Source organism: Centropristis striata, chromosome 10, assembly GCF_030273125.1.
Source record: "Centropristis striata isolate RG_2023a ecotype Rhode Island chromosome 10, C.striata_1.0, whole genome shotgun sequence".
Lineage (NCBI taxonomy): Eukaryota > Metazoa > Chordata > Actinopteri > Perciformes > Serranidae > Centropristis > Centropristis striata.
This window is the reverse complement of record NC_081526.1, coordinates 14712137-14738232: the sequence shown is the minus strand read 5'-3', so window position 1 is coordinate 14738232 and position 26096 is coordinate 14712137. Positions and strand designations below refer to the sequence as shown.

General features: G+C 40.7%; 1 protein-coding gene across 5 annotated transcripts in view; it reads left to right on the top strand.

Annotated features, from left to right (window-relative positions):
* il1rapl1a (interleukin 1 receptor accessory protein-like 1a) overlaps window positions 1–26096 on the top strand; it is a 332191-nt gene that overhangs the window by 240887 nt on the left and 65208 nt on the right. For all 5 annotated transcript variants that reach the window (XM_059342254.1, XM_059342258.1, XM_059342255.1 and 2 more), the window contains one exon: window positions 21045–21119. In XM_059342254.1, the coding sequence (XP_059198237.1) occupies window positions 21045–21119 (75 nt within the window). The remainder of the gene's footprint in view (window positions 1–21044; window positions 21120–26096) is intronic.

The window sequence follows — 26096 nt, the reverse complement described above, 5'->3', positions numbered from 1 at the left end:
GCAGATAATATTACACAAGTGTATTCACAAAAGACATTTTGACTTGTAGCAGAAAAAGAACAGGTGTAACTAATAATGATAATGATGACTTAATTCGGTACAAATGTCCCGGTGTGCTGTGACAGTGACCCAGCATGGATAACACCCTGAAAATGAATGAATAATTCAGCTGTCATTAACTTTATTATTTACCCCTGTACTGTTTATGAACAATACATTTGTGAAATGGCAAGTTGTTGTGAGCAGTTTCATGTAGAAACTCTTTACTTTCCAGGATAGTTCCTACAGGAAACTTCTCACAACAAGATCTGTGGGTTATCTTGAGTAACTGGGTTATGATATTTGGAAAAATACATTGCTGTTGAGTTTTTTAAATTTATTTTTTGGCACTTTCAGCATCAAAAGCTGAGTGCCATCTAATTTCATTATATTCAGGAGAAGGCAGACATCTAGCACTACAGATAAGACGTTCCTTTAACCCTTTAATTATCCAAAAGCGTCAGAAACTAAAAAAAACAATAATCATGTCAAGTCAAAGTTTATTTATAGAGCACATTTAAAAACAACCTCAGTTGACCAAAGTGTTGTACAGTTATTAAAATGCAATAAAAATCATACACAAATATAGTCATAAATAAAAAACAATAAAATACAAAAAAAAAATAAAAACTAAATAAAAACTCAACCTAAAAACAGAGTTAGAGGGTTTTTTTTGTTTTTTTTTTAAGGAAATAAAAGAATAAAAAGTAAAAAAGACAAGGATTCTTGCCTAGCTGGGACTGAACACCAAGGAGAATAAATAGGTTTTTAATAATGTTTTAAAGTGCTCACCAGACTGTGCAGCTCTGACCTGGAAAGTAAGGCTGTTCCACAGCTTTGGGGCCGTCACAAAGAAGGCTCTGTCCCCACGAGTACAGAGTCTGGACTGCGGTACAACCAGGAGCAGCTGCTTAGACAACCTAAGGGCTTTTTTATGGTGTTTTATGAAAAAATACTTTAAACTATTTTTTTTTTGTTTTTTATCTTTAAAATGGGTAAAGTTGACCCGCAACTTAAGAGGAGGGTTAACAACCAAAACCATTGGTGAATTTCTGTAGAAAAAGTATTAAACACTTAAATTGGACACATCATTGAACTAAGTAGCATAGGCACAGAATCAGAATCATCTTTATTGGACAGGTACATGTGCACGTATACTAGAAATTTGATTCCAGATTGCTTGCTCTTGGACAAAAATACAGAAATACAAAATACTAGTGCACCACATGTATCCATCCACAGCAGAAATACTCCCCAACCCCTGCACGTTTTGTTGTTGTCAGAAAAATGTTTGCTAAAAACTCTGCTGGCCAGCTGTTTTAAGAAATAACTTGGCCTTTTTAAAAAATAAAGCTATATATTTTGGGCTCATGTTTAAAGATTTAAGTCTTGGGTTGGAGCTGAGGACCAACAGACAAGGTAGGAAAGTCAGAAATTATTGAAAGACAGAGTAACGTGCTGTTGGTTTTAGGCTTTTCACGGGATTTGTTGACAATACCAGAGACATAGAAAACAACAGCCTTATCTTTCGGTGGAAGTGTCACGCCGTGTTCCTAATGCACACAAATAAACAGATAAGTGTATGCACGCAAATATCCACACACTCTGTCGTGTAATAAGCAAACACGACACACAAATTCCTAAATCCCGAACCCCTCCCTCTGGTGCTCATGCAGAGTCGTCCGCAGTGTATGTTGTATAAGACTCCATGACTTTGATAAATAAAAGAGCAGAGAGGTCTCCTTCGTAATCATGTTATATTTATGTTGAGGAACAAACAGAGGGAGAAGAATGCTTCAGTGCCACAGCACTGTCTCTGACCCACCCGCTCACTACCCAGCCTCGGTGTTTATTACTTTCTCAGTTAAGAAAATCTGTTTATTTTTTAATGCAGGGGCCAAACTTTCACTGGGAAATGTTTGTTGAATGATTAATTCATCTTGCTTGTAGAGAGGAATATTTGTTTAACAATCAGTTTGTGGTTCATGTGAGGATGGCCTTATTTCTGAAAAGTGTGCGCTTTTTCAGTTTTTCTTGACTCTTGAATGCCTCTTAATGGTGGATGTGTGTTTTCTGCATCGTGACTACCTAGATTCAGGAAGCAGATGCAGACGAGACCTCACATCATGTCTCCTGCCTAAAAGCTTTGCCGTGCGATTCTGCACACTCTTCCACACACGTTTTTTTGCCCTTTGTCTCGTGGCATCTGGGGCGTCTCGCTGGGATAACATGTTACATAATTAGCACCAAATTAACACTCAATTAGGCAACCCGTGTTGAGAGGGTGGGGACAGGCTGTCTTCTGAGGCTTTAGCAATCACATCAGAGCCTCAAACACCACCTGGCCTTCTTAGAACATACTGTATGTTACTTACATGCAAAACTTAAAGCTCACACCTTTGTAGTCTATGTGCACAATACCCTGTTACTCCAATTTCAGGAGAATATCGTCGCTTGGCTACAATCTTCAGGAATCCCCAGTGGAAGATGGGATTGGGGTTGAAGTGTTCCAATAAGATGTGTTTTATGTTGTTTCAGCAAAAAGCTTTGATTTATAAATTGAGCTGCTACAAAGCTGGGTAGTTTGTGATACTTGTGCTTCTCTTGAGACTAAAGTGATACACAGAGTGAGAAAGTTTTGATAGTTCAACTTGAAAATGTTCTTTTGCAGATCCATCTGCAATGGGTTATTTGGTGTTATTAGGCCAAACATGAAGAAACAAGACTTTGTCAGGCTTGAGTTTTTAGCTATCTCACTGACGAGCAAAATAACTTTAAATACGCACTTTTCCTTTTAAGTGTGTAAGATTTGTTTGCAGTCTCTTCTCTCCCCAGACTCCCTCAAGCGACAGATTACAAAGAAAACAGAATTAACATCCAATCATCATGGCTAGAAAGCCCTTGTTGTCCCAGATTATGCCTGTATTATGCAGCCCTGTCGGAGATAAGCAGCCAAAGCATCCAAAGCTAAAGGGAACAATGCGTTTTACTTTGAAAAGCCATACAGGAGCTCACACAAATACAAAATACCTGCTTGTATATCGTATAAAACTTTTTTCTTTCTCTGCATCTCCCCCTTACTCATCTCTCTCTCTCCCCTCCACTTCTCAACTTCCTCCCTTCTTGTCCCCTCCCTTTCCCTTCTGCACACATACTTACACACTCCAGCACACACACTTTCACACCTCTGTTGGGGTGGGGCTCTTTATTTCATTAACAGCCGCTTGCACGCCAAAATTCATTATGCCAACCTTCTGTTCTCGCGCACCCAAGCATGCCGGCTAACGTGCGGAACAAATTTCTCTCCCCCCTCTCTTCACCCTTCCTCCCTCTCTCTCCTCCCCCCACTCCCGCTAATAAGTATGTTTAGGGTGTGATTCACCTGCATCAAAGGCTCCGTGTGAAGAGGCCCGCTTTGTATCGCTGGTCCATGATTAGTCATTACTGTCAAACCCTCTGTGTTTCCCTCTGCTGCGATGCTTTGATGCTAACAGGTGGTTGCATCCGAAATGCAAATAACGCAGATATCGTTACATCCTCCCGTGTCTCGTGGCTCTTACAGAATGTGATAGTGCCGTGCTGATGGTGCTTCTTTTTGAAGCATAACTGTACGGAGCAGCCGTCTAGTTTTCACTGTTTTATTCCCTTTTATCTGAGATGGAGAATTTGTTGTCTGACACAAATTCCACATGAGGTTTTATGTGAATTATACATGCACAAAATGATGATACAATGGCTTTTACTATGTTACTATAGGGCTGGCACTTCATATGTCATACGGCATCATTAATGGTGAAGTCCATCATGTTTGCTGTGAAGCTGATGCTTTATTTTTAAAGATATAATGTAAGTTTAAAACGTCTTAAAAACGTCTAAAACTATAGACCTATGTTTTATGTTTTATTGAGTTGTGTGCTTACATTATACCAAACTGTTTTCAAACCTAGAGAGTCATTGGACATCTGGATCATAAGTTCAGCCTCTCCAGAATGTCTGGTGTCTGCCAAACCCCATTGGCAAAACACTTTTTAGTGTGAAACTGCTAAATTTTGTGTTTTTACTGCTTTTCATCACCTCATTGGTTTGTATTTTGAGAGGAGGAGACTTCTGCATTAATTTCGGCTCCTGAAAAATGAACAATGATGGAATCCGAACTGGGAAGAAGAGAAGCTAACTCCTATGATCCCACACTACTTAATTACACCAAACTCTTTATTTATTTGATTTGATTCAGAGACCCCAACAGGAATTACAACTGATACTATTAATCAGTCCTATTGTCCATCCTGAATGTGAAGTGATACTTCAGTCAAATTCAGATCCCAAAGTAATACAGCAATGGTATTAAACTTTGCATCTGAATTGAAAGAAAAAGAAAAAAGATTCTTTTATTCAATCTGAATCTTAAGTGAAAAGCCACCTCCACAGAGGCTGCCCACTATACTCTCTTCAACATGTGCCAATGCCATCGACCCTGTTGCCATGGAAATTGATAGGGTGGCACTTGGGTTCGGCTGTGTTGTGACAAGTTATTCCGACTGGAATAAAAAGGGGGCTTTGTCTTGAAACAAAGCTGTGGCTTAGGAGGGCTTTTTGGCCCTGTGGGACTTGCCTTATTTATGAGACGCACTGCCATGGAATAAAACAGCCAAACATGGCTGCCACTCAGAGCTCAGGTCTCCAGTACCTGTTATATTCTCAGTAACAGGACAGTATCTGTAATCCACATGCAATAGGTAAAACATAAGTCATGTTTCCATCAATGAATTTCTATGCATATTTCGAATATATGCATGAAAAAAGCTTGATGGAATCACCGAAATTGGATTAAACTTTTGAAAATGCACAAAACGATAGATGGAAACTATTTTTCCGAATAAGTTCTGACGTAGCAAACATTTAACTCACATGGCTGATAAGCTGTTTCCACTCTCCCGATCAAGATGGGCTCTTGGCCTCGTGGGTGGCCAAAGTTGTCCGATAAGCAACCTCTTTTTTTTGTTTTTGTTTTTTCTCTCTTGCTCAATCTCTTCTGCTTATACTGTTATACCTACAGCAATACATTACACCGCCATCTTCTAACCAAAGTATTTTAGTTCAGCTTTGTTTATTTGCTTTAAACCAGTTGATGGGAATGTCCCTAATTTGCATTTTCAATTTAATATAACATTTCAGAGTTTAAGACTTATTTAAGAATAAATAAATAAGAATAAATAAATTTAAGAATTTAACTTCAAAATTTACTTAAATGGAAACACGGCTCGTGTCTACATATATCTTCTAGTCCATTCGTTTTTTTTCCACATACAAGATATAAGACAGAGTTGGACAAAGTGGAGTGACTGAATGAAATATTAGATGAATGACACATGTAATTGCTACCTTTTGGGGTTTTTAAAATGAAACTGATGGGGTCAAAAAAGATGTTACCATCGCAGTAAAGGCCACGTGGCCACATTTCGTACATTGTTCTTCATGCCTGCTTGACTTCTTTGTTCACTTCTCATGTTAATTCCATCCTGCCCTTTTTACCGCTCTGTTTCTTCTCTCCACTTGACTTTCTAACCTGCACTACTTTCCCTGATATTACACTGTGTCTCTTTCACATTTATACAGCTTCCCTTGTTTTGTTGTTTTGGTCCACGCTGCAGCACTGGTTGGGGAGTTTTGCGTGTGTGTGTGTGTGTGTGTGTGTGGCTTTCTGTGGGGTTGTAATTGCTGGTTGATTTGTGGTCAGAGAGGGTCAGACATCCTGCAGGGAACATGTCAGGCTTTTAAAAGTGGTGAAAGAGAGCCCAGCCCTGCACCCGTTTAACTTCGCCCACCTCCAGGGAGGTCAAAGCACTCAATCAGCTCCTCTACTTTTATTAGCTTAGGATTCAATGTAAAATACTGTCCAGAGTGTTGTAGTCGGTTTAGTCTTGTGTATGTATGCACTGTGTTGCCAATACATGTGAAGGCTGACTTTTGTGTGAACCTATTACATCCTGTAGAGCATCTTAAATGAAGAGGAGCAGAAAAGGAACTGGAGAGGTTTCCTCAGAGGTTTGTGAGCTGTAATCCCAGGATTTAATGGGAATTTTCACCAAAATGTTCTCTATTTTTCCAGGAAAAATACCCGTGGGAACCTGACCAGACTTTTTAGCATGTGTGTGTGTTTGCTCACTGAAGACTGTCATATGAGGCAATGCTCAAACCTCATTAATGCTAACACACCATTACTATAGCCAAAAACCAAAGTATGACCTTCACATGCTGTGATTACACTATATAAATGGATCAACTTTTCACCTGCAGTGTTTGCTTCGAATTAGTTAACATGCTAAAATGGAGCCCATTTACTTTTAATGCTTAAATGGCAGCCTAGCTTTTAGCTGTGTAGCAAAATATTCTTTCTAGTCCGCTGGCATAAATCGAAGTCCAAAATCTTTGCATGCAAATAACTTGCAGCCTAACAAGCGCTTAATCTCTCCCCAAATCAAAGTGTTAGAGAAGCATTCGATATTAGGAGCATGCAGTGCAATAGATAGCCCTGACATTACAACTAATTAAAGTCCAAGAACAAGGATCTTGTGCCTCAATCCATGGAAGAGAAAAAAGAAAAACAGAGCAGAATGGCTGCATGCGACAGATGTTCCCTCAGTGTAATAACCTCAGGTCAGCACCATAAAGATTGTCATCAGTTCTCATATAACCACTTGGGCGTATTACAACCAGTAAAGTGATGTTGTGAAAAACATTTGATCAACCGATTCCGTATTGATGCCAATATGTTTTTTCCACCTGAACGATAGTGCACCTTTAAGAGCTGCTTTCTTAGAAAAGATGTTGTCTTCATTTGTAGCCAGATTTCCACAGAAAAGAATGGTAAATAGTTTCTGTGTGTGTACTCATTATCCATTACCTTTCTTGGCAGCTTTGTTTCACTTTTGCTAGTAAAATAATCACAAACACAGCACTAAGAGAACATGACATTGACAGTCAGCTCGTGGGCTCGCTGCTAAATGGCCCCTCCTATAGCTGGTCCCACAACCACCGTGTCATAATGAGAAATTAGGAGTCGGGGCCACGAAGGAAGTGCAGGAGGAAGTGATGGATTCGGTCCAGATGGTCACCAGAGCCAGCAGGACAGCAGGAGCTCTGTTAACACTTTTCAGCACTACTGCAAACAGGCTCACAGCAAAAAACTATTATGATGCTAACAATAAGCCCCATGGCTCCTCGCTGTGTGGTGTTTATTGTATTTAGCCACATGTGTCTCCTAATAATGCCATCAAGATATGACAGAGATTCATTAACAAATAATGGACTCTCCATGCCTCTGGCAGAAACCAAACCTTTTGTTAGATCTTACAGCAATCACAGCTGAGACTGTCGCCATCAAAATAACATTCTTACTTCCCTTAATTGATTGAATAACACACAGATCTTTCTCCACACACGTGCGGGGACAGATCAAAGAAATGTTGTGTCCGATACATGTCTGGTGTCTGTGCTTCTGTGTCTCAGACTGGAGGAATGCCGTGATGGAGGCCTTTCCTGTTCACACCAGGATCAGTAGAGTCTAATGGCTTCTCATCAATTCCTCCTGTCTAGGGAAGTGTGTGTCATGACTCCTGTAACTACTTCTGACAAGAGTGATGAAGCACTTGTTAAAGTTGTAAGATTCCGTTGGAGTTTGAAACCTTTAGATATAAATCTGTGTAGAGGGAGATGGACAGAGACAGTGAGTGAGGGGCAAACAGAGGAAGGGATGAGTGAGGAGGCGAGACAAAGAGCGCCTGTGGTTTAGACGTGACAGATCGGGGAGTGGAGGGAGAGACGGGGAAAGGAGGGGAGGCGGAGTGAGAGAAGCTAATGATCTCCATCTGTCTTAGAAGGCTGGGAGAGAAGAGCATCGTTAGGCTTTTGGAATAAGGGGAAGCAAACAAACACAGGATTTGCACATCTCACCCTGGCACCGTGTTATGTGACTGGCTTCATTTGAATCAGCTGCTAAAACATAGCTTAGAGACAGTTTAGACCATCAGTCGTGTCATGCTAATGATCGCCGCTCTCCACTAAGAGTGCTCGTGCAACACTGTTTGTTTGTTTGTTTGTTTACTCTCTGTTTGTATGCCATAACCTATTTTGGTACTGTTTGTAAGTTTTTGCATGTGTGCAAATGTGAACACAGTATTTGTGTTAATGTATGTTTGTGTGTTTTGAGTACGCATCATGATCTCGGATGAGACGACTGAATCACTAATTAGATTCTGGCACAGACGAGACAGACTCTATAGTGGCTCTAACATCAAGGAGAGGGAGTGCGTGACTATTAGTGCGGCCACTCATGCCAGAATGAAGCGTTTGTGTCTGGCGATGAGAATATCTTCACTTCTGCTTTGCCTGCTTGGGGTTTTTATTATTGGACACGCCAATGAAACCTGAAACATAAGAAATATAGGCAATGATTGGGGTCCAAGTATATTGAACTCAGAGAGCACTTTAAAGCATACAATATGCATAGATCTTTCGTGAAGGTGACTTGACGTGGTTTTCTCACAGCTTCTCACAAGTTGAGGCAGTGACATCACATGTGCAAAACTGGGGTATATTTTTTTGTCTATTTAGGGCTCGAGCATTTAAGCTTACTGCTGAAAATGTGAAATTGCAAAAAGAATTATCTTAAAAATGTAAATTTTGTCGATAACTTTGCAAAATTGAACTGCATGCAGCTCAAAGTTCATTTAAAGCAGGATATACTAGTTTTTCCTGGGAAGGAATGACAAAAAATGTCTATGTAGACTAAGGATGCATTTACTATCTACAGTATTGCCTTTCTCAGCCTTGAAAATTAAAATTACATTGATAACTTAATTTCTAAAAAAAGTCCATATATTATACTGACTAAGTTTTGGCGAAGACAATTGGCCCTTTGGCTCCTAATGAATTGTCGAAAATAATACTTGAGAAAATAAGGGAAAAAGTCACAAAATTGATTTTTTTTTTTTTAATTACTGTGTGTGCAGTATAATGCAATTCAATTCAATGCAGAGGACCATCGGAGAAAAGATTCAAATAAATGGAGAGTAATTGTCATAGTGCTACCTTGAGGTTAATGGTTGTCATTTTATGTGCCTGCATGAGCTAAACCACCTGCCAACGTTTTTTTACTGCATGGACACTCTTAACTCAAAAATATGTAAAAGAGAAAAATAAAAAATAGCAAAAAAAACCTAACCTTAATTAAACCGAGTCTGTTGCATACAGTATGTAACTCTCAAGAAACAGAAACTTTTGCACCATAAAATAGAGTTACGGTATATAGTCTGTCAGAAGCTCTGCAGAACTTAAGTACATTATTTGTATCCATTTCAGATGATAAGCATGGCGCTCCATCAGGTAGAGCTCTTTTCATTTCTTCAGTCACATTCCATGTTGCAGTGAGCAATATAAGTCAGCTTTTTGTAATAAAAGTATAAAATGTCATTAGTGTTTCAGTGGTCTCACACACACCATTCCTGTTACTAAGACAGGTGGGAGACTTCACACTCACACTGTGTCTTCTGTCACTCCGTTTCAAATAGTTAAAATATAATACAATCAAATATATAAGTCAAGAAGAGTAAAGCAAAGTTATGATGCTGACATTTTATTTTGTATGTGTCCATTTATCACAAGGTTGTTATGCGCAGATGAGAAGTAACAGTGGATTATGTGAACTGCTGAGGTTGCCGTGGCGACGGGTCAAAGGGAGCTCATGGAGCAGATGGCAGTGAGGTGACCCTGCAGGCTGCCTATCTGTTCCTCTGCTTCTTCATGTAAATCTCAGCCCTGTGTGTGTCACCTCAGGTACAGCCTACTGGTACTACGTGAGTGTTTACACAGCTGGTGAAGAAAAAAAAAAGAAGACATACACACATCCTTCCAGCGGGATTATACAGTGTGCGTGCTGGTTGTAATGTGCCAGGACTGTGTTAATCCTGTCCCTCAGGTGTGAATCCACCTGCTCTGACTCTCCCCTGCAGTTGACTGGGTTAGCTTCGTCCTCCTGCTCCGACAGAGTAACAGAATGGACACCGGGCCACCAGGGCTTCCCTCTGAATTGCCCACGGAGATCGCCACTGATTAGCGAGCTAATCCTCTTTCATTGCCTACTGTAGGGTTAGCTGCAGGGTGATTTGATGGTCAGTAGCCCCCATGTCTGGAAAATGTTTTTTGCACGTCTCTTTTGTCAAATCCTCCCTTCTTCCTATCTGCATAAGCTGCACACAGGTGTATTTATTGTTCGTTTTACTCTTTCATTTAGCAGGAATGGCTTTTTATCGACACTTCTCCACCGCCCGGTTCTGTTATCACGGGCTGACAGGAAGGCGTGTGTAAGTGTCTGTTGTGCATGCACGCTCCGGCAAATGTTTGCACGTGTGCTTGCACCAGGTAGCCTCGGTGTATGCTGATGTTGCACACCGGCAGACGTTTAAGCACTGGCCTGCATTATTAAATGTGTACAAGATGTCTGTGAGCTGAGCCCTAATGGAAGAACAGTGTAGTGTACACTCTCTACCCATTAGGGAACATTAAAGTTCACAGTGATATTATCCATGATACACTGTGCAGACCTGCACATTCATGCTGCCAGGCAGACGCACTGGCATAAGCTGGGATGAGTATGTCAGAAAAAGAAGCTAAGAAAAGAACTGGAAAGGTTTACTGAAAGGTAAAAAAGAGTGCAGTGGGGCCAATTCTGGGACAGTGACAAAGGGATGAAAGGATGACAGTGCGGGAGAAAGGGCCAGGCTTCTTAGTGAGATGGAATGAAAAAAATATGACTCTGTGCTACAGTGAAAGAGGTTAAGAACAGAGCAGAGTCAGAGACAGATGAAAAGAGTGAGCTGTTGAGCTCAGAGAGGGCACAAAGCAGACTGTGCTAAGCTACACCCACACAGATTGTTGATATGTCAATACTTCATCAGCAGCATGGTTGAGGCTGGAGTCTGGCAGACTTCGACTGTAAACATCACAACATTTCTCCCCATCAAGTTCTCCTCCTTTTCCATCCTCTTTACCTCCTCTGTCCTCTTTCATCGCTCCTCCTTGCATGCATTCCCTCTTCATCTTTGTTTTCTTCCATCCAAGGTCCCAGAAGCAGTAATGTGCAGCGCTTGCTCATAAAACAAACACATTTGCACTACTTGTGATATGCCCTCCCATTTATTCAGACTCATTTGAACTTTGAATTGCATCACAGGTGCACACATCCTCACATGCTCTGTTTAATGTATCCTTACAGGCACATAACCCTGTGAAGATCAGAAACGTGCAGCATGTGCTTTCTCTCTCACACCTTCTTCCTCTCTTTCTTGTGGTCTCTGTTTGGCAATTGTTTTTGCCTGTCTTCTCTCCCAGTACATGCACATGAGCATGCATGAGTGCACACACTCAAACAGACACTTGCAGGGCTTTGTGACACGCAGACATACATTCTCACTTGCAGAATTCAGACACAGACACAGTTTCTTTGTTGTTAGACTGTATAGTACATTCAAAGGTCATTAAAGTGAAGGTACAGTTTAACTCTCACTTGGGGATCCACATCTGTGTTAATCTGGTTTCACTTTGATGATTCTATTAATAACAGCCAACAAAATATTCAGAGCAAATGTGCAGCAATAACACAATAGTGATTTAAATGTAAATAAACCCATTATATAGACACTACCCACCCAGTAAATGCATTCAAATAACACCAAAAAATAACCTATAATTGGATTAAGGCAGACATGGCTACATTGATATACAGTATTAATGAATATAAGTGGTTGTTACACTATCTGTTATCTACAGCAGCTTTATACTGGATGAAATCTTTCTTCTTCGGGTCATTAAATCCCTGCAGCCATGTGAAGGCAGCAGGATAGAAACACTGATAAATAAATATGCAGCCTCCAATTTTAGAAGTGCCGTGCCATTGGCCGACCACTGTGTTTACCTTCATTAAATCAAATGACAGACCTAGGCGTTTGCTGTTTTTGTGCCGGAGACATCAGATTACAGAAGCTCATTAATCCTGTGCAGAAAAGCCTCCTTAAAATAACAACAAATGGCTCATGTTGTGTTCTTGAAATGCAATATGATTAATATGCTACTGTATCACATTTTAAAGGGGACCTATTATGCTTATTTTTAGGTTCATACTTGTATTTGGAGTTTTTACTCAAAGATATTTACATGCTTTAATTCTAACTTAAATAAATAACTTCAAAAACACTTTTTTTTCCCCTATACCTGTTTTCACACTGTCTGAAACGCTCCGTTTTAGCTCCTGTCTCTTTAAGACCCCCTCACAAAAAAACTCTCATACATTGTACATGATTAAAATAAATCTCACTTTTTTGAATATGGGATCTTTAAGATGTAATGTAATAATTTACAATATGAATTTTCTTCTTATTTAAACGAACAAATATCCATAGTGTTAATAATAATTGTAGGAGAGGTTTTACTTTAAGATGTCTCATGCACAAATTATGCTATATTATCATAATTTACTTTTTTATCACTTCCTTTGTGCTACAGAAGAGTTCATAATCTAAGCTTAAAGAATTAGAATCCATTTAACAAGCTTCACCCAGCTATTTTTTATGATTCATTTCTATCACCATAGTATTAATTAACTGTTGAAAAGCCCACGCCATCAGCCTCGAGCTGGAGTTGTCAGATGTATGGAGCAGTTTGATTTCCTGTTTCACAGGGAGTGGCACAGCTGTTTCAGAGCAACGATACCAGTCAACGTGTATTTATTATACATCATACCTTCCAATCTATATTCACCCTCATCTAGCCCTTTGGCACTCCTGCACATGCATGAACTGAAATAGCACGCAGGCTTGACGCCTACATAGTCTGCACGCAGAAGACCTACCGCTTTGCACTTGTTGTTGCATGATTAAAATAGGGCCCCATATGTGTCACAGATCCCTATAGACTATATAAGAAGATATGATTGGCTAAGTTTATGTGTACATGTACTATACGAGAGAAAGAAGAGAGAGCGAGAGACTGCATTTCTTACACCGGTTTTGCCGGTACTGAACCCGCTTTATCAGCGTAATTACTTTCATTTCATTTAATTAAATCTCGAGACAAAGTCATTGTTGTCATTTAAACAGTGAAGCAAAACCTGCTTAATATCAGTCATCAAAGTCTCACTATTTTACTCTGCATAATAGCATTAATTACATTTGAATGTGTCTGTAAACGTGGTTCATGGAGTGTTTTCATTTTTTCCGCTCAACTCCGATGCACAGAGGAGGACTATAAAATGTTGAGGACACCTCTGTCTCTCGTCTCCCCCCACCTCAGCATCCCTGCTTCCTGCTCACTATTCTGTAAACAATAGACCCATAAAAATGCTCCTCATTCATTTCAAACACTCTTCACAATCCCTGACTGCTTAATTGAGCCTCTTACTGTGAATACAATGCAAGTTATTCTATCAACCTGCGTAAAATTTAATCCTTGTTGAGAGTCTGAAAAAAACAAATTAAGACAGCCTTAATGAGGTTTGCTTTTTAAGTAGAGAATAATACATTGTCATACTGTGTTGAAGGTACATGCCGTGCAACGGTGCAGCCACTTGAAGACTGACTCAAGGTGATTCTTTGGCTAATTGATGTTGAGTTATAGATAAATGGCCTGTTAAAGTTTGTGAGAAGGGCGAAGCCTGCAGACAGCTCTGCTGCTAAGATTATTGAATGGAGCAGTGGCATTTATAAGGGCTAAAGATCAGTGGTTGCGCACACATGTACACCCACAATCATACACGTGTACACACACACACCTGCTGAGGGGGCAGAATCATGGTAAACCTCCAGCAATCAATAACACATTTTCTCAGCCTGTTCCCTTTGCTCTGTGTCTCTGTCCCTATTGCTGTATCGCTCTCTCACTTCATCTTTCTCTAACACTTTCCTCCTCTTTAAGTCAAATTTGTCTTTAATTGGTCTCTGTGTAGTACTTATTAGGTAATGAATTGTTAAATGTACTTCCCATTGAGCAAGGAACTGACACGGAGCCACTTGCCTTTAATTTCCTCTTTCTTCTTATTTCACAAAGATATGGATTATTGAGGCCTCACAGCTGGAATCCCACTTTGAACAGCTTGATCACTGCCATGTTTCATCATCAGATCGTCTCTTAGAGAGCTGCTTAGTCGGAAAAGCTCGACTGGCCGCTTGGCTAAAAGGGGCCAATTGTTCTCACTTTTCCGTGATGATAGCCATTTGACGGTGCCTGCGACCATGATGCGGGAACCTGTCTCGTCCTATTCTCAGGAAAGAGTGCGCACTCCTGTTGCTTTTGATGTTGAAGCATTTCAGCCTTGCCAGAGGCAAGGCTCTTAGAGAGCACAACAGTGGTGGACAGTGGGGGAGCGTGATGTGGTTTAGGATGAATATAACTGCTTTTATTAGCTTCCTCTGGATGACACCGTCCAGCTTTCTGCTCAGCTTCTCTCAAGTGGGAAACGGTCGGGCCTGGAATTCAATTCCATATACTCTGAGGTGACTTTATAAGGGAATCATACAGGATGGTTATTGCACCATCAGGAATGTAATGAAACTGGCTCAAAGGTGACAACTGTACAGAGGAAGGTCACTGTTAATATATGGTGATCTCTCGCAGTACAATATAGGAGTCTGCCATCCGTAGAGGAGAACTGAGACTTCTCTAGTCTGGCTTAGCGGTCTTGGGAGACTCACAAGGACTTTGTGTTTGCTCAAGTCTCCTATTTTTGCCTTTCTTTTGTAGCTTGACTGCCTATGTTGGTAAAAATACTGAAAACCTTTGGGAGCCAATTTCCTGAGACCAAAGGACAATGCAGGGCTCTGTTCACAACTCCACAGTCAAGTGTGTGTGTGTGTGTGTGTGTGTGTGTGTGTGTGTGTGTGTGTGTGTCTGCCCATGCCCTTTGGTATGCCTGTATAAGTACCTGCTCACCCATATACTGCATGTGCCAGTAATTTATACATTTGATTTGTTCTTATTTTCACCTTTTGTCACCAATTTTCCATCAGCATATTTCTCTTTTGCAAATCCCCACAATTTGAATGACTAACAGAAAAAGCCCAGTGATCCAAGTATCTCAGCTCCATCCTTAATTCATTAATTTGCTGTTTCCCTACAGTCAGTCACCCAGAATAATCCATCTGAAAAGTCCAGTGAGCTTTTCCGCTACCAAGCAGAAATGGGACTGTGGATGACTTATCACAAAGCTTATATCCACACAGTCCCACTCTGTGTTAATGTAGCCACATGTTGGCTTGTGCACACACACACACACACACACACACACACACACACACACACATATATATATAGACATACATGCACACATACAAAGCTTTATTTAGTCTCTTCTCAATAGCACTTAAAACTCACCCACCTTGGAGCCTAGCATATCCACTTTGAAAATGTTGACAACACATGCCCAGCCATGCTTGCAATTACTTTGCAAATAACACTCTGCATGCAACATCTTTCACACAATTAGACCTTAACAGAGACACAGTCATTTTCTACTCTGTACGTTACAGGTTCATTACCTTTATATGTATAGCAAGCATCCCAAGCTAAAGGAACACAGACAAACACCAACTATAGGCGTTTACTGCGATACTTTGTGTTACCTTCTGAAATTATTTCAGCCTGGTTTGCTGCAGAGAATAGGACATGCTTCTGTCCTGAGGATAGTCAGTCATCAATGTTTTACAGTGAATCATTGATCTCAGAGCATAAAATGTACCCAAGAATGGCCATTCCAGTCCCCTAAAGTCACATATTCACACAGAAGACATTAATTGACTCTGCTAAGAGGCAACCGTGTCATAGAGAACATGTCATACCCAGACAGGATCATGGAGGACGAACTCGCTAGAGTACAACAGTTTTGGCAACTTAAACCAATGCTCTAACTAGCAGACCTGCAGCTTCTGCATTTCTCCTAAAATTTTGGGACAAACCCATCAGATATCAATTTGTCAACGTTTTAGTCTGGGGCGTAAGGGCCACTATTTGTGAGTTTTCTGTGTAGCCAGCGGACGTCTGAATATCCAGTTAACAGTGACCAGGCTAAGACTTCCTTTTGCTCTCGCCAATTATTCTTAAAAGTCTGACGAGCAACTTTGACCGTGGGAATTAATTGGAATTAAGCGAGGACTTCTGCGACCTGATTTTTAGTAGCCAAGTTTCTTAGCTAATTAAACTGTCATCAGACAATAGCCAATAAGTTCCAAGACAGCATTTCAGCCAATGCGTTATCCCCTCTTTTGCTGGCTACACAGACTGGTTACCTGCAATCAACCCAGGCCCTCTCAAACATGATACTATTAAGACTACCAGAACACTACAGATTATTCAGTCATATGCAAATATGTGTTTATAGAGATTACTGAGGATGTTGAGTGAGATGCAGAGTTAGTGGGTCAAACCTCTGATTTACATTCACCTTGAAAAACTATCAACACCAGCCATTGAATGTTCAACATAAACAGGTATTAAACATGAACATATATCCTGTGAGCTGTTTACTTAATAAAAGTTCCTTGACAGCATTGATGAATGTATACTTAATTATTGCAGTCTGTTTACCATTCTTTCGGAATGCAGAAGGTTAAAATCTTTCAAGGCCTGAACAGCAGATCATATAGACTTGCAACCAACACATGAATACAGCATAATTATGTTTATATCATGCATAATCACAAATTTGACAAAAGATCTACTCAAATTACCCTGAGGTCAAGAGTTAATTTTCAATGAATATCAATCAAAATCATGTTTTCCTTTAACATATCTTTTAAAGTAGGAGATAGACATACAGGGATGGAGATAAAATCCTAACCTTGAATATATAGCATATCATAACAGATGTCTTTTTCTCCCGATGCTTTGACAACCTTTTATTGAGTTAACAGCTCACCAGATATATTTGCATGTTTAATTACCTGTTTATGTTTACGGTTGCTTAATTCCAGACTTTGCCTGCTAATGGCAATTGGAGACTCTTTCCTTTGTTAGGAGGTGCTCCCAATCCTCCGTATTTTAAATGGTGTCCCCCCCCTGAACCGTGATAATTGATGTATTTCCCATAAAGGAGTGGTAATTAAGATAATGAGATTTTCAGAAGCAAGTGTAGCATGCCAAAATGAGGGGGAGCATGTTTCTTGACTGGTTTCACTTTAGCTTTATAAATTTCCCTGTTTAATTTTCCTTAATTTCACCAGCTCCACTTTTCTTCTGCTGATGTCTGCCTCCTATCTGCGTTCTCCTTACCACATCTGCTTCCCCTCTCGTCTCCCATACACAGCTTGTCCTCATTTGTTTGCCCAGTGCATAATTGGCTATAGGATCACCCATTGTGTAATTATGTATAGCAGTTTGATATGTAATTAAAATTGTATCAGTATCCAGTGTAATTTGTGCTGTGTGATTACCTATTAACAATGCAAACAGTTGTGCCTAAAAGCCTGTGACCGCCCCTCTCGTAGACGTCACTGTGCTTCTCCGTCGGTATTTTCATGCCGGCAGGTTCTTCATCCGAGTAAAGAACTCCATTCAGATCAACACGTAATAAAGGCGTTGATCTCCTCACATGAACACGTCCTTCAAACAGCTTGAGGAATTGTTAAATATATTATCCTGCAGCCTTTAACCAAGCACTCTACAAGACCATGCACTTTACTTCAGACAAGACCGCGCACTTTACCACGCATCGATGTGCTGAGTGAGTACGCAACATTGCATGGCTTGTTTCTCCCAAATACAGACAGCAAAACAGTGCAGGGCTTTCAAACCGCTTGTTAGAGCTCTCTCATAATAAGGCTAAAGAAGAGGGCTTGTAAGGACACTCTAAGGAAACATCTTAATGAAAGCGCCAGGCTACAAACTGGCCTGAATAAGCCGCCTTTGCAAATTCACCACTACATAATTAGACGTGCCTGAAAGGTCTGCTGTTGGGAGTAGCTGCTGTTTTATTATTTAAAGGTTTTTTTTTAACCATAGCTAGTTTAGGAAGTGCAGAATTAGTGTTTACCTCCTTTGTGCACATGATTGGATGCATTATTTGTTTGTGTTATGGTCAAAGGTCATACCCTTGTTATCTGACCTACTATAAAAATGTATGAGATGTACCTGCAAGCTAAGGTCATATCAAACCTCTTTTATTAAACTCTCTTTATAGCCTGTATTATAATAAGAATGGTCGACTTCTGTACTCATTTTAATACAGAAGAAGAAATTTGAAGGTCTGCAATTATATCAAACATGTCATGCTTGCCAGCAGAGAAATGTGGGTTATAATGAGCTTAACATGCCCCAATTTCCCTCATGATGTAATGCCACAGCAACAAAAATGATATTTTTGGTCTGAGTGTATCACCTTATATACTGAACTAAAACAAACTGTTTAAATCAGGCGAAGGAAGTGAGCATGACTTTTCTTTCCCTTTTTACTTAAAGGTGAGGAAAAATAGCACTGTAATTAACTCCTGTTGAAGTATAAGTGTACAAGTATAGGCCAGTCTGACTCTTCATTAGTTCCTGCTGTGCCAGAAAGCAGGAGTTCATATTCACACATGAATTTATCATGAGGTTAGAGATCTAGAACAATGTCAGAACAACTTAACATGGATACAAGTTTTTTTTAAAGCTCCAGAACAAAACCAAAGCTTTACACATTTTATTATCTGAAACTAAAGCTACACACATTCAACTCGACAGCACACTGGCTTGACAAATTGGGAGAAATGTCACACTTTGCTTGTCATGACTGCCTTGGACCCTGGCACCAAAGGTGTCACTTTCAGATTAGAGGCACTGATCCAAATGTTTATTGGACAAACAGCTGCTGTTAGAGCACATGGTCAAATGCCTGACTACAGAGTGAATATTCCTCTTTGAATTCTTTCCTCTTTGTGAAATATTTCTCACTAGCATTAGCAACAATGTTTGCACAATTTACCGTCCTGACTCATTGTCACGGTAATGACATTTTTATTTTTTGTGGTCGGCCCAGAGAGAATGCACTCACAACAACAACAGTTAGCTCTAAATGTGGGAACATTCAGTCAAAATTGTAAAATGTTTCCTTACATAATGCAATATTAAGTGACACATGATCCAGTCCACATGAATTTACAATTTGGTCAGGGTCCAGATCTGTGTGTAGACTTTTAGCTGCAAAAAAAAAAGCAAAGCATACAGTATTCACATGTAAAAAGGAATACACATTCATAAGGAAAGGCATCATAAAGAAGAAACGCGTTAACCTTGAGTGAGGAGGTAATGGTTCTCCAAGTGCATGGTTCAGTTCAGACCTTTTTTATTACTCTCTGTAAAATGAACAGACTGGCAAACATATAGACAGACATCAATTTAATTCCATTTTTGGTCTTTTTAGTCTGTACTCTGGACACTTTAACACTATGCTCTGCCGCTAATAATAGGATAAAAATGATATCACGTGGCATGTAAACTCGTTGAGCAGTTAATATGGACAAAGGCTTGCGGTTAATAGTTTGATATCCGGATTACACATGTTTTGTTTAATGGTAATGTGTGGTTACACCGACAGTTGTTCACAAGCACTGCAACCCCTATTCCTTTCTGAAGGTTTTTGTTTACATTCACCATTTGAAAACTGAAGCGGAGATGATCACGTTTGTGTCTGGAATATGTCCGTGCAGCTGCTGCATTCATAAAACCCTCTCATTACACCGTTGATTGTCTCAGCAATACAGTTTTGACCCAGACTAATGTATCTGTTACTATAGCCACTAACTCTTTTCATAATGGTATTGCACTACTGAAGTGCAATGGTTTAAAACTTTGAATATGTATGACGTGTTTATGTGTGAGGCTGGAAAAAAAGCATTCAAAAAGTTAGTTCCAAATAACCCAAAACTTGAATCAGGAGTGGAACACCACTCAAACTCTGAGTTCCTTGAATTATATCTGTCTTTCTTTAATAAACATAACACATATTATCATATAGTAAAACCTGCGGTGCATATGTCTCCAAGTATAAATATGTACAATGCATCTGAATGTCTGATTTTTCCTCCTCTCTTAAGTTTATATATGCAAAGAGTCTGCACTCCTGAGAGCAGAATTGTGTGTACACAGTTGTTTCAGTCAGACATGTTTTTTTGTAGACGTTTGGCATCATGCACCTGAAATAATTTGAGTTCAGAAGTTGAAAGTTTCCAGTGGGAAATGCCGACCTCTGACTTTGAGTAGAAAGCAACATAAGTACCTCATTAACAAGACATCTAGACACAGCTCCTCCATTTCTCTCTCCTCGTGTTCCCGTTTAGTCATGTACATACAAGACCCTCTTTCTGTTCTCCTAACCTTCGACCCTAAAGAGCGCAGAACACACAAATGCTTTTAACAACAATAAAACTGCTGCATGTTCCAGCATTCCCCAGAGGAAGGACCTCAGCAGCAGGTCTGACATCCGCCGTATGGATGATTAGCATCATTAGAGCATCAGCTGCTCCAGCTCACTTAGACACACACACTCTATGATGGCTCTTCAAATACCTAACACTCATGCAGATTAAATGGTGGCATGTTCTTGGCAAAGGAGTGATTAATTTATGATTAGAAGTAGGTCAGAAGAATGCGATGCAAGGTGCAGAGACACTAGAGAGCAATGTGTCTGCAAAGACACTCAGAGCAAGAGGAATGAGGACAGACGGAAAGAGGATGAGCATTTCTTTATTTTTGAAGAGGAGGTGGGGGATAACTTCTGTCTGAGCTCAGTGTTCAAATGCTAACAAATCTCTGTAAGGCAGAGTGGGATGCAAAGAAAAATACTGTGAACAAAGTGCAAGAAATACATTGGGAACTAGCTAAAAATAGCTCAATCAGAAACCCTCAAAACATTTTCTTCAAAGACGGCCAGTATTGTTCGTTTGTCTTGTATCACACTATATTTAAATTGTCTTTTCCTCCTTTTTCAGCTCCTTTGACCGACAAGCCGCCAAAGATCCTGTTTCCCTCCGAAAACAAGATTAGCAACATGGAGCTGCAGCTAGGTAAGAGCATCATGGGATTTCCTCCAGCTGCAGTCAGTACTATCTGTGTCATTTCCAAATGACAGGAAACGGATGACTTTACAAATCCTCTCCAACACGCCTGCAGGCACAGAACACAGATTGATGATGGCACTTTTATTTGCTAGAGAAACAGCAAAAGAAAAAACAATTGTAAAAGTGTTTTCCATGTATGCAAATGGTGGGTGCTAATGTCCCTACGGCTGTTTTGTCAACAATGAAGAGCCCATATGGTGCCAGGGTTCCATACGCTGGCTCGCCACATGGAAAGGCGGCTGCTTTCAGTCGCCGTTGTTTGTCTTCTTTGACGTGGGGTCACAGTGGGCCTACCATGTGTGCATGCGTGCGTGAGTGAATATATGCATGTGGTTGTGTTTGTTTTTTTTCTGTGACAGCATATTGCTTGATTTCTGGGCACAGTCCGCTGTCCACATGGTGCTCGCCGCTCTATGAATGGCTCATGTGTCTGTCATGGTGAGCCCAATCGGACAAGACTGAGAGGTCTGGAAAGTGAGAGAAGGATTGGATGAGTGTGTGACAGAAAGAGAGGAAGGTGTGGACAGTGACAAAGAAGGTGCGATGATTCACTGAGAGGTTACCTTTTGTCTCCTATCTGATGCTGTTGGAATCGAGGTAGTTCATTTGAAATCCACGGTTGGCTGATCAAGAGTGAAAAATTGCTGCTGTTGATAATCTGACAAGCACGGCCTAACATGTCAGCAAACTCACACTTATGCATAAACAGGTTGAACGATGCTTCCTTCAGCTATTTGTGTTGTTTGTCTTGATATCACTGGGATTTTAAGGAAGCCTTTGTCTCATCCTTTGAAACTTTAGCAGTAATTTAAAGGCTCTGCATCTGTTCTTTATGAATGCTGTGTGAGCAAGTGTTTTTATGTGTTGTGGGATGTGTGTGAAAGGGTTAGAGCACTTAACACTACACAGTGATTGAGCCATGAAATACAATGAGAGTAAAGTGGACATTTCCATTCAAATCAATATTACAGTATGGCCAGATTATGCATACCGTTTCCATTGTTAAGAGCTTTGAACATTGTAAAGGCTGCCATGAGTAAAATTTGTGCTGCATCCACAGGCTTGTCACAGTTTAGAAAGCCCATAAAGCATGGCAGCTAGCAAACTAGTCAACTGTCTGCTAGTTAGCTAGCAGACTCATTAGCTTGCTAAATTAATCTTGCTTTCATGCTAGCTAGACCTGTTACAGGAAAATAGCCCAGCACCGGGCTTGTGGCCGGCAGAATTAGTTAGTCTAATCACCCGTCTGCCTCACCCCCTGTTGGTATGAGACTGGAAGTTGAGTAGACAGCAGCGCTAGTTAGCTAGCTAGCTTGCTAATTCCATCATGCTTTACTACATCGGTTACTTAAAATTTGGCCAACAGCGGGCGCTCCCTGCAGCTAGCTAGCCAGCCGTCCATCTCCAGATCTGCAGACATACTTTACAGCCCCACTGATGTGTGTTGTCTTTATAAGAAATAACAATAATCATATTTTTGTTATGTACCAGCCAAATGACCAAGGCAAACAGTTCAATGTCCATTCTACGATTATTGTATTTCTATTATTCAGTCTTGTTTTTTATTAGTATTGCACTTCCACAGCATTTAGGTCAGCATCAGTTTTCAAAGAAGAGTGGTCTAAATCGGTGCAGCAGAGGTGGTGATATCCTGATTTTATGTACCATTCAGGCTCCAAATGTTCTGGATTTCCCATAATGCAATTCAGTAGTGTCTTTTTTGTGAAACCCCCCATGGCTGGTAAATGCAGTTTGTCTCTAAGCCCAAGAAAGATATTAACCATTGTGATGTCACCTGGGTTTCTTGAGACTTAAATTCCCACAAGGGCCATAGAAGACATTATAAAGCTGGCTACTCCCCATTATAAGTAAACTGTCCAAGATGTGTAAAACCAGCGGAGTTCCCTTCTAAGATGGTCATAAGGAAGGCAGAAAAGGAGAGAAAGAAAAAGTGTGTGTGATGTTGTGCAGTGAGCCTCCTCACTCCCAGAAGAGTGTCTAAAGCACAGAGACACCGAGGTAAATATTTTACAGCTGGGCTCCATTTTGTGTGCAGAAAAGTTGTCTCTCCCTCCAGACGAGAGTTTCTATTTTGCTTTATTTATTTATTCTCCTCTTCCTTAATATTTGTTGAGTCATGCCCTAAGCAGCTTTATGGAGAAACGTGGCAGATTTATGGTTGCCAGAGCGTGCACAGAGCAAGGCTGGTCCCTTATGGCAAGTGGGAGATAGAGAGAGAGAGGGAAAGAGAGAAAGAGATGGGATCCAGTGGAGGCTTGTGGATGGGCAGTAAAATCAGAGCCGTAAGCAGAGAGATAAATCTGCAACACTGCCGGGAAACACAGCCCCACTTTATCTCTGCTGCTGCAACCAGTGCAGGTCTCAGACAGCCGCCATCACGGGCCAGCTTTACACAACACACACACACACACACACAGACATCAATAAAACACATATGTTACGTTCACTCTCACAGAGGACACACAGTCGGGTTGCAGTGGAAAGTCTAAGAGGATGATGCAGAGAGGAGAACACAAAAGGAACCAAATTGAAAGTGAGAGTGGTCGTAAAAGCGAGAGGATTGGGTGCGTTGAGAGAAAAGGATGATGGCGGGGAAATAGAGAAGGAGGCATGAGTGGGAGTTTGTTTGTCTCCAGAGAGTGGGGTGTTGTCAGAGTGTCCCTTCCCCTGCTCCTCCAAAGGTCTCCTTGCATATCTCTGCCACGATGTCCCTTTCAGCTGAAGAGCCAAAATCCCACAGCTACAGATTCTGTCACTCAGGACTGCACACACCACCGACAAATAGCTGTGCCTGTGTGCTGCTATCATCACAGATCTACAAGGCTTCAGGGCCTCAGGAGTCCTCAGGGATGTGTGACTCTGCGAATACTGAAAAAAAGGCCAGTTTCCCACAAATATAACTTTTGTACAACTTGACATTTTTTAGTTTTCTAAGGAGACTAAATCAAGGTTGTGGATGGTTTGGATTTCGTCAGCAGCCATCCAGTTTCTCTATTGTCAGATTTAGTGCTGTCCCCCAGTGGTGAGTTGGTGCGGTCCACTTCTCCGGAATAGGAGGATGATTCATATTGAGGGGTTTGAATTTGTGTCTGTGTTTTGGGGGGTTTTGTGAGAGGGAGCTACACACACACACACACACACACACACACACACTTAAAGTATGTGACATATTACACAAAGCTCTAAATTTAAAACACACACAGATTCACTGACTTGGTGTTTAGTCCCTCGGGATGATTTGTCATGGATTTGCGGTCCCAGAGGAAGAGGTGGAGGGATTCAACTCACGCTTACGCAGCACTCCGCTTTGAGCAACTCTCTGTCTCACTCGCTCTCCCTCTTCGTCATGTACACACACACACACGCAGATATTCGCACAAGCCCATGCACCACTTGGGGTGGGTAGGTCACACACGCTTGCGGCACAGTACTCAGTAACTGTGGGATAATTGTAACTGATAGAGGATTTTACTGTCCCCCAAAGCCAGCAGATGGGTGCACTCTAGTGGAAAGGAATTAGAATCAATTATTTCAGAGAGCAGGACCCAACAGCACGGGATGGGTGGCAGGAGAAGGATGATCCTATATCTATTTTGCTTCAACCTGCACTATGTAGAGGCACACTCAAAGATGCTGACATTCCTGATTTTCCTGGTGCTTTAGCAAGCTTACTGGAATAAACTGACAGTGTGGCCACCCCACTCTCTCCTCTCTAAATGACCTCCTTTTTCTTACCTCTCAATTTGGAAACATCTGTCTGCTGGCCAAGACGCCAAACAGTATCAGTTGTTTTATTTAATGTCAGTGTAATCGCTTCATTTAGTATTTGCTTGTATATGCCTTTTTTAAAGTCTTATATTTTGGGCAAAAGAGAATCTGAAATTCAAGAATCGAACATATGAACACTGTCACAGCCTTCTAGAACTCTTATATGCTGGAGATTAAGCTGCTAAAAAAATGGCCAACAACCAAGCTAGATAGCCAGCTAACAGGCATGTGGCATGGCCAACTTGGTGCATTTCTATTAAATTTATCAACTTATTTAGACCACCAGGGAAAGCCAGCACAAGCACTAAGCTGATGCAAAGTGACCACTGAAAAAGGTAGTATGACAACATTTGGTGACAAAACATTGTGCACCACCTAGCGTAAAGGTTAGTGGTTCAAAAATGTTTTCTGCAGTAGACCTTTTCATCTTTCTTGTCTGACTAAACAAAACAAAATATATGCTAATTTGTATTCGCTCATCAGACGACAGTGGGACAAATGCTGTTAATTGTTGTTTTTAAAAATGGCTAACAACCAAGATAGCTAGCATGCTAACAAGCATGTAGCATGGCCAATGTAAACGTGATGACTTTCTCACTACATTTAGCAACATTTTTTAGACCCTCTTAGTTTCTATTTCTAAGAAAAGGAACTAGAGAAAATGTATCAGCTTATTTAGACCTTCAGGGATAATTCATTCTCATGCACAATGCTCACAGTCCATGACTTTTCTGCCAACAGCATGGGGTCTTTTCCTCTCCTCCTGCACTGTGTGCAGACAGGTAGTTAGCCAGCACAAGCACTAAGCTGTGCAAAAGGGCATGTGACAACATCTGGCGACAAAAGCATCAAGCACCACCTATTTCATAGGGCAAAGGCTGCTTAACTTGTTCAGCAGGGCCCATCGCTTGTACATAAAAATATTTTCAAGCCACTTTCTGGTCTGACTAGACACAATTAAAACTCTGCGTCTTTTATTTACTATAACAAACACACTCTTTCACTTTAATGGGGATGAATATTGTATGTCTATGAAGGAGTTAGTGACTTTTTTTCCATCAGATGGTTTACTTTCACCAAAATGTGTTAGCTTTGCAGGGCTTCGAGTGCACCTTTATTGAAATCTGTTTATCA